The following is a 9,806-nucleotide window of genomic DNA, read 5'->3' on the forward strand; positions in this document are numbered from 1 at the left end:
AAAAAAAAAAAAAAAAAAAAAAAAAGTTAAAACAAAAAAATGAGGAACAGAATCCAGGCTGCTCCAATCTCCAATCCCAGAAGTGATAAGCAAAAAAGGTAGAAGGGAACTGAACTGGAAATAGAAACAAACTAGAAGAAAAATATCATCTCTTACCATCTCTTACTTCCTATTCTCTGACACTTAGACCCCAGGGTGTCCATTATTCCTTCAAAATTCCAGTTTATGTAACCAACTGACCTCCACAGTTTCTAAATCAAAGCTCTTATATACTACTGGATAAAAACACTCAAAACGGTGTATTAGAAGCAATTGTGATCATGTGGTGTCAATCCCAATTAGGCTTCAGTGCTGCCGAGCAATCTTTTTCATGTCCCTGATTACTTCTATCACTCCTAGACCATATAGACTATGTAGAACTTTCTCCACTATCCTCTAACTCCAGAACCCATTACTATCTCCTATCAGGAAGCAGCTCTAATATCTGAAAAAAGCAGAGGATAGTACACAAGGCCAACCTCGAGTTCCCAGATATATACACAAACATATTTATATGTGCGGGCATCAATTTTTCTCCTTTCCTCTTACATTCAAAATGCCCCTTCCATATATTATTTTTAAACATATGAAAATATATTCAACTTCCCTTATTAGAAAAAATACAATTTAAAATTAGACCAAGATCAGAATGCCAAAGATCAAAAAAATCTGAATGATTACATTGGTGTAGGTATAGGAAACAGACATTCTGATGCCTTATTGATGGGATCATAAGTGGGTACAACTTACCTTTAAAAAAAATGTTGCAATATCTGAAAACTCTGAAATGTATTAGGCCAGCAGTCCCACGTCTAGCAATTTATCCTATAAATACACTCATATTTGAGTGCAAAAATGTATCTCTATATAATAATATTCAACAGTTTCATTTCTGTAGCAGAATTTAGACTCAAATGTTCCTCAATAGATTTATTACGTAAGTTATATTACAGCCACTCAACCTATGCAAAAGAATGAGGCGGATCCATATGTGCTGGTATGCAACATGTTCAAAAATATATTGATTCAGTGGAAAAATGCAAAGAACCCTATGTTTTGTGTGTTTAAAAATGTTACATATGTATATATGCCTGCATATGTGTAAAAAAGTATCTAGAAGCATATTCAAGAATGGTAACAATTGGCTGGGCACAGTAGCTCATGCCTGTAATCCCAGCACTTTGGGAGATGGAGGCGGGGGGGTTGCTTGAGGTCAGAAGATCAAGACGAGCCTGGGCAACACAGTGAAACCCTGTCTCTACTAAAAATACTAAAATTAGCTTGGTCTGGTGACGAGTGCCTGTAATCCCAGCTACTCGGGAGGCTAAAGCAGGAGAATCGCTTGAACCCAGGAGGCAGAGGATGTAGTGAGCTGAGATCATACCATCGCACTCTGATCTGGGTGACAGAGTGAAACTCCATCTCAAAAAAAAAAAAAAAGAATGGTAACAATTGGTCAGGAGTGGCTTATACCTATAATCCTAGCACTTTGGGAGGCCTAGGTAGGCAGATCACTTGAGGTCAGGAGTTTGAGACCAGCCTGGCCAATGTGGTGAAACTCTGTCTCTACTAAAAATACCAAAAAAGCCGGGTGTGGTGGCTCACGCCTGTAATCCCAGCACTTTGGGAGGCCGAGGCGGGTGGATCACAAGGTCAAGAGATAGAGACCATCCTGGTCAACATGGTGGAACCCCGTCTCTACTAAAAATACAAAAATTAGCTGGGCATGGTGGCGCATGCCTGTAATCCCAGCTACTCAGGAGGCTGAGGCAGGAGAATTGCCTGGACCCAGGAGGCGGAGGTTGCGGTGAGCCGAGATCGCGCCATTGCACTCCAGCCTGCGGAACAAGAGCGAAACTCCGTCTCAAAAATAAAAAAAAAAAATAAAAAATAAAAAATAAATAAAAATACCAAAAAATTAGCTGGGCATGGTGGCAGGTACCTATAGTCCCAGCTACTCAGGAGGCTAAGGCAGGAGAATTGCTTGCCTGTCATCCCAGCTACTCAGGAGGCGGAGGGTGAAGTGATCTAAAATGGAACCACTACACTCCAGCCTGGGCAACACAGGGAGACTCTGCCTCAGGGAAAAAAAAAAAAAAAAAAGAATGGCAACAATTAATGGTACTGGGGGACTAGAGACCAGGGTAGTAAGGAGACATTTTTCACTGCTTTTTTTTTTTTTTTAAAATACCTGAATTTTTTTTATACTATACATAAAGTTTTCAAATAATAAAAAATTAATTAATTAAAGAAATATCAGAGAGGCCGGGTGCAGTGGCTCACGCCTGTAATCCCAACACTTTGGGAGGCTGAGGCAGGCAGATCACCTGAGGTAAGGCATTCAAGACCAGACTGGCCAATGTGGTGAATCCCTGTCTCTACTAAAACTACAAAAAAATTAGCCGGTGGCAGGCACCTGTAATCCCAGCTACTCAGCCTGGGCAACAAGAGAAAACTCCATCTCAAAGAAAGAAAGAAAGAAAGAAAGAAAGAAAGATCAATCACTTCCTCTAAATAAGGCTAATCCCTCCAACTGTGCATCCTACAATGTCCTTCTGCCTCATCAAGGACATCCCATTCATTCCTCCCCTGTCCCATACTTTTAACCTCTCCATCTTCACTAGCTCCTTCTCCTTAATCTGTAAACATACCCATGTCTCATTCTTTAAAACGCTTTATTCATTCAACTAATACTGAAATGTAGTAGGCATTGTACTTATTTCTGAACTCAGTATAGTTAGATTAACTAGCTCAACTACTCTGCTGAAATTGTTCTGGCAAAAGCCACTGATAATCTTCCAGTAGCGAAGTCCAATTATATTTTTCGGCATTTACCCTACTTGGCATCTCTCCCTCAAAAACTTCCTTAGATTTGGTGATACCACCCTCTACTGGTTTTGCTTTTACCTTTATGGCCCCTCTTTCAAGGTTGGTGTCTTTCAGACTTGGTGGCTTAGGTATGCATTACTTACCGGTTGACTCTACGGGGACACTTATCCGGCTTGATGTCCACCTCGTAGTGGTACACGTCGATTTTAGGGATGTCCACCTCAAAGTAATTGGCCAGTAGCTTGATTGGTTTCCCCACAGTGCCAATGCCAGGCCGTCGAGGTGCCTGGAACACCTGCTGCAGGGGGGGCAGGTAAGCGCCCGCAGCTACAAGACAAAGAGGCTGGTGAGGGTAAAGTCTGACAATCTCCTAACTACTCTTATCAGAGAAGGAACAAGGCCTCCCAGAACAGGAACACCAGAGTATAAAGAATGCCTCTTTCCTGTCACCCATTTCAGCTAAGGGCTTCCAGGGGACATCCCTAGGTCATTTGCGTTTTTGGTTTTTTTTTTTAAAATCTCTGTCTAGTTACTGTCTATTTTAAATTCATTAAGTTAACATGTAATAAGTTCCTATTGCATGTTAAACAGAGAGACTAATCTGGCTCCTAGTAAAAAAAAAAACCTTTCTTTCTTCGGCTACAGTAAGACATTTGCTTCCACCAGGTATCTAGCAGACCAAGAATTCCCTATTCTCTGCCAGCCAGATGTTCACTCCATTCATCATCATGCTGAATACAAAATGGCATAACCTTGATGTTCCTTTATAGGTGGGCAGGAAGAAGATCCCAGAAAGCCAGGCTGGGGAGGGCAGGGTCAGTGTTTGAGACAGGATTAAGGCAAATGAATGGTGAGAGTTGGAGAGAAGGAAAAGGAGAAAAGGCTCAAAGGACAGAGTTTGGAGACTAAGGAAAAGAGAAAGGGGGCTGAAGAAGAGGACAGAGCTGGAGGTCACAATAGAAAAAGGCCAGGAGAAGGAGAGAAGGGTGGAGTCATGGGGCAGGGCTAAAGAGAGGTTGGAAGCTCAGGCAGGAAGAAACAAAGCTGCATTTGGGGAGACAACGATAAAAAAGCTTGAATAAAGAAAGAACTAAGGCGTTTGGTAAGAAGAGGTGGGAATTAGAATGCTGGAGAAGAGGCACTGGGTCTGGGAAGAACACAGGATTCTCTCCCTGCCTCGCAGATCCTTCCACACAGAAGGTCCAGACAGCAGCAGAAGAGATCAATTTCAAGACAGAGGGGGCCCTTGGGAAAGGAATAGGGTAGGGCCAGCTCCAGCTACTTTATCCTCTTTTGCCAGTCTGGCTGCCGTCTTATTTTCTAGCTAAGGGGGAAGAGAGAAGAAAAGGGAATATGCCTTTGTCCTCAGCTCTTGTTCTTGGCAGTAGAGAACCAGCGCAGGTGGGAGAAGAGGGATAAACCAGCCCAGAACCTCCCATTACCAGACCTCTGTTTTCACAGTCAGACCAGCTAGGGGGATGGGGCATATCCTCAGCTGGGGGTCAGGAAGAGGTCAGAACCATTCATGGGAGGGGCAGCTTCCCAAAGCTAAGCTGCTCTGTTTCCCTCTAACCACCTGTCAAGCCCAGTCCCACTCTGCAGACAGGGAAACAGAGGCCCAGCCTGGATGCAAAAGGTCTCTTCAGAAATCAGCTACGTGGTGAAGTGAAAGAGGTTTACTCAACACCTAGCTGCCTACCTCGGAAAGTGCTGGACAGAAATTGCACACAAGCTCACAGACACACATTCCCATCACACACATCCAAACACACACTTAGACCTTGGCAGTTTATGCTTATACACATATCCCTCACTGCCCTAGACTGAGTTCTTCAAAGACAGAGAATGTATCTGCCTTGGTTACTGCTTAATCTCGTGTCTGGCACACACGCAGGAAGTATTCAACATACTGATATGAAATGAATGAACAAACATATCCATAGACACACCACAAAAGCACACAAGCACGCAACACACGAACACCTGCAATTGCCCAGAAACAATTATAAACACTATACAGGACAAATGCACATTTGTGGGTGTAGCCAGTAAGAGACATTCTTTCCCTCCCCAACTTCTTATATTCCATTCACCTCCTTCTCCTTCCAGACCGAATCATCATTTGGGGCCTTGGGAGAAAGACAACCCCTTGAGCTGGGGGCTAGTTAGAAATGATGGGGGATGGGACAGACACCCTAGCCTCAAAGCCTTCTCTTCCCCAAAACCCAACTACATACCAGACATAGCCTTAGAGCACCTTCCTCTCCAAGGAGGCTTTGGGAAAACAGGGGAGCCCACACCCCCACTTCATCTCCAAACTAGGAAAGACAGCAGGAAGCAGGCACCTCTCTCCCATTCCATCTCCCTGAAAGCCTAACAACAGCAGAGTCTCCTCCCCGCCCCCCTTACCCCAGCTTTTAGTCTGAGAAAGGGAGACACTTCCCTTCAGACCCAGACAGGGACAGACGGCCACTTTGTGATGCAGATGAGGGCCCCAGCACAGAGGACAAAGCTTGGGCCTAGGGGGAAAGGGGCGGGGCCCTTCTCTTCAGACAAAAGCAAGGAGGGAGGGGCCCTGAAAAGGACACTCCCCCTCCCCCATCCCCAAGGAGCCCAGAGAAGGAAAAGTAACAGAGCTGAAAGCCCTGGCTCAGGATTCCTTTCCTGCAGTTCTGAGGCCTAGGTACCTCCCAAAGAGCCAGAGTGCCTATTCAAAAGATACAAATTCAAGGTTAGGTTAGGTTAGCTGGTGGGTACGCAAAGACTTACAGGCCAATCTCTCCTAAAAGGATCTGTCCCATGTGAGTATACACTTTATTAAATATCCACATATGTGCTTAACCATTTATGTTCACACTTGAATGTGACTTGATTCAATTAATAAACGTGTATTCTGTGTCAGGGCCTATACACTAGGCACTTGCTAGTTCTACAAATAAACGAGACACCGCTTCTACCCTCAGGGAGCGCCAGTCCAGTGTAAGTGCTTGGAACACACCTGAGCACAGAAGGCGGACCTGGGCATAAGCCCAGTGAGGTTTTATTGGTTTTTTTTTTTTTTTTTTTTTTTTTTTTTTTTTTTTTTTTTTCAATGCTTTTTTTTTCTGTATCATGTCCTTAGGTCACCTCGGGACAACGCCCCAGCTTCTTACAAGAGAACAGTCTGGGCCTAGGAAGGAGGCAGTTATGGGGTCCCTCAAGCTGCAGCTTCCAGACTGAATCTCAATTATACCTTTCACTGAGGCAAAGCCTGTCCCACTAGGCTTTTCCCAAGGCTATGGCTGACTCCAAACACCAGGTTCTAGTTCCTTTCCTAGAAGCTTATTTTTTGTAGCAAATTTTTAAAAAGTCAAATTTTCATCACTCCAGAGCCCATTAGGAATTCATCAGGATAAAAATCATTAGTCTAGAACAGGTACCAGCACCCAGCAATCCATCCTCAATGACCCACCCCACTACTCTACTCCACCGGTTGTTGTAAATAGTCCCCAGCCTTGCAAAACAGGAGTTCCTGGGATGGAGAGAAGGGCCTGACAGAGAGGAAGTACTCAAGTCAGTTGCTCCCTACGCTTATCCTCAGGGCTACACAGCCTATACAAGGTTGGCTGTTGAGGGAAAACAGTCACTAAGTACTTATAGATCAGTAAATGGATAAGTTGAGTGAGGTGGTAGGAGCTAGTACCTTGGGAAGGTTGGGGGGAGTTAGGTCTGCTACAAAAGACAAAATCATTTCCACTACAAAAGTAATGAAGTTCATGTCCCAAATGGAAATTTGATTCCCATCCCCAGACCAAATGTAACAAAGTGGTGAGAGATGACCTAAAGAATTCCCAGGTCCAGGCTCCCCGTCCCATCACAGGGTAAGAAACTTAAGACACAAAAGGTATCCCACCCCAAAGCCCATCCCGAGGACTCCAGTTTTCTTAAGACAGTCCTGCCTCAGTTTGTCCTCTGTTCCTATGTCTTTTTATCCTCATTGCCTGTAAATTAGAATTTAAGGCTATCACCTGGGCCTCACCAGTGTGAAGGCTATAAACTCCTCCAGATTCCAACTTGTTTGTAGGGTTTAGATCTTGGCTCTAAAGACAGCCCTGATAGTTTCTGGGGAGTGGGGAAAGGAAAACGGAAAGATCCAGTGTAAGATAGGAGCCATGAAAATATTAAGAAATATTATAATAAATGTTATAAATGTAGACTGTAACCTCAACAGACAATTCAATGGAAAAGGTCATTATCTTTGGATTATGACCAAAGTAAAGCTACGATCTCTACTCAGTATTGGACCAGAAGCTTACAAACCAAGTAGACAAGTCCTTCCAGGTAGCCCCTGTCCTGTCCTTGACTCCTCAGTAACCAACATCTTTCCTAAGGCCTATCTTCAGGAGGACCCACCTTCAGAACATTATTTGGGTACCAGTCTTTACTGTGGCAGAACAATGCACTTTGGCAGCTTCCTTCAACCCATTCTTGGCAAACTGTGACTGAGGTGCTTCAGGGCCAAATGTCAGAGCCCCTAAAATAGGGGAGGAGAGCATAACCATTTGGACTCTGCCAGCATAACCCAAGGCAGAATGCACCCCATCAGCACGCTCCTTTTTCCAAGCCAAACAGGGCGGGGAAGAGATGGGGGTATTCGGACAGCCACGCCCCCACCACATCAGGCAGCCCCTTCCAGCTGCCACCTCCGCGCATGCTCCGGCGGCTCCGCTCCTACTCCCCAGACTCAGGGGGGGAATCCCGGGACCGGGTCCCCACCCACCAGCCCCCTGACCCTCGCCCCCGCGTCAGACCCGGCTGGGGCGGAGCTCACGGTCCAGCTCTGGCGCCTTCTCCCAAGAGACACTAGCCTATCCCATCCCAGCGGAGCCCCCGCCCCCGACATGCAGTAGGTCCAGGCCCATCTGTGTCGCCCCTTCCTCTCCTGGACACCTGGAGCCCGTCCCCTGCCACCTGCCGGGCCTCTCCGTAGGCCTCCCTGGATGTCTGGGAGTCCTTCCGCGCGTGCAGGCCCTTCTCCAGGATTACTTCCAACCCGCAGGACTGCATACAGCCTCCTTGGACAAACAGCCCCCATCTCAGGGCTCTCTTCACATGGTTCTCCCCCGGAACTGCACACAGCCTCCTTCAAACTGGGCCCCCATCATGTGAGAGCCCTTCTCCTCACTCAGGAGCGCTTCCCTCACTTGGAAACCACGCTTTACATGCGGGGGCCCCCGATCCTTGGAGCATGCACCGTTACCCCTTCCGGGGGCCCTTACCTGCTCCCGAGGGTCCCGCTTCCATCCCATATACCCGTGCGGAGGTCAGGCGGCCCGGAGACTGTGAAGTCCAGCGTGAGGGGCCTAGGTACCCCGCACTCTCGCTGCTCGGGTTCCTGGGCCGGGCTCGGCTCCCCAACCAAGCCCGGCCGCTCGCACCGCCGCCCCCGCAGCCTCCGTTGCCGCCGCCGCCGCGGAGCCTGCAGTAGCTCCCCCTGCGAGCGCCCGGCCAGCTGCCAGTGCGCAGGCGCGACCGCCAGGCCCAGGAGGCGGACCGGAACGAGTCAAGCGGGGCGCTCCGACGGCAACAAAGGCCAATGGAGAGGGGCGGGGGCACCGGGGACCGGAGGCAGCGGCCCCTGGCGGTCACCCGTCACCATGCAGCCCGGTAGGAGGGCTCCGGTAGAGATGCCTTGGAACCTCGCAGTGGCATAAGTGGGGCAGGGCGGAGGGCCACCCCCCAACAGCAGCCTTCGGCCCTGTGTCTTTTCTTCAAATAGGTCCCTCCAAACCCACACACAGTCCTTGCCTGTCGCACCCGAGCCGCGCGCACATTATGGGAACCCCACCTCATTCCCAGACCCCCTTGCACTCCAGTACCCCATCACCCAGAGGCCCTGCCTCCCACCTCTCCTCCCAATCACCCTCATCCTTCAAGCCTTGGCTGCAAAGCGATTGCCTCTGCGAAGTGTTCCTCCATCCCTAGTCACTGAACTCACGGACACCAGCCCCTCTTCCAGGCCGTGTACTGGATGCTGAGATCACAGATAAGTAAGAGAGCCTGTCTACCCTGGAAGATGTCAGTTTGAACTTAAGTGCGGCTACAGAGCTCTGTTGGACCTGGGAAGCACCTGCCTCCACTTCTCATCTACAGCTCATGCCTGAACTCTGTCAGTCTGCTTCTGCCTTTACCACCTCACTTAAATTGACTTTTGGGGTTGAAATCCAAAGGATACTTTTCAATTATTTCTCTGCAGCATCTGACACTGTGCCTCTACTTCCCTTCTGAGCCTTCTACTTGGCTGACATATCTTCTGTAGTCTCCTATTGCCTAAGTCCTTTTCTTTTTAAAGGACCTCTTTTGCTTTTGCCTCATTAACTGTTCACTGTGGTTCCAAACCCAGCTCTCTTCTCATTCCACTCTCCACCCTACCCTTGAAGGTCTCATTCACTCTTGTGGCCCAACTATCTTTCTAAATCTCTATTTCCGACCATGTCTTAGACTACCATTTCCAAGTGTCTGCTGGACAGCTCCACCTGAGTATCCTACCAGCACTTCAAATTTAAGAAGTCCAAACCAAACACTTTATATTTCACTCACAAACATACTTGCCCTGTGCTTCCTATCTCAGTGAATAGCACCTTAATGTCACAAATGATAGTTCCTCTATCCCTTATTCTTTCCCCCTATTCAGCTGTTCACCATGTCTTGACATGTTTACTTTCTGAACTGCTCTCACATGATTCGCTGCCATTCTGATGGTTTCTTATGCTGGTACAGACCCTTTTCATATCTCGCCAGAAGTATCACAACCACTTCCTTGCTAGTCTCAAAGTTTCTGGGAACCCCCATTTTCCCTCCTATTTGGTCTGCTCTGCTACAGTGTTAGGCTGGGTAAGAGACCCAACTCAAACATCACTTTCCCATAAACTAAATTTTTTTTTTTTTTTTTTTTTTTT

At 47.3% G+C, this 9,806-nt stretch overlaps 1 protein-coding gene across 3 annotated transcripts in view; it reads right to left on the minus strand.

Moving 5' to 3' along the window:
* AGO1 (argonaute RISC component 1) overlaps nucleotides 1–8,376 on the minus strand; it is a 42,021-nt gene extending 33,645 nt beyond the window's left edge. For 2 of the 3 annotated variants that reach the window (XM_017501085.1, XM_017501084.1), the window contains exons 1-2: nucleotides 8,127–8,376; nucleotides 3,012–3,195 (exon numbers count right to left, since the gene is read on the minus strand). In XM_017501085.1, coding sequence (XP_017356574.1) covers nucleotides 3,012–3,195; nucleotides 8,127–8,151 — 209 coding nt within the window. In that variant the 5' untranslated portion in view covers nucleotides 8,152–8,376. Of the gene's footprint in view, nucleotides 1–3,011; nucleotides 3,196–6,886; nucleotides 6,970–8,126 lie in introns of all 3 variants that reach the window. The other variant, XM_037728704.1, reaches the window with a different exon arrangement.
* Between the last annotated feature and the right edge of the window lie 1,430 nt (nucleotides 8,377–9,806).

Source organism: Cebus imitator, unplaced genomic scaffold (assembly GCF_001604975.1).
Source record: "Cebus imitator isolate Cc_AM_T3 unplaced genomic scaffold, Cebus_imitator-1.0 Scaffold277, whole genome shotgun sequence".
NCBI classification, from domain to species: Eukaryota; Metazoa; Chordata; class Mammalia; order Primates; family Cebidae; genus Cebus; species Cebus imitator.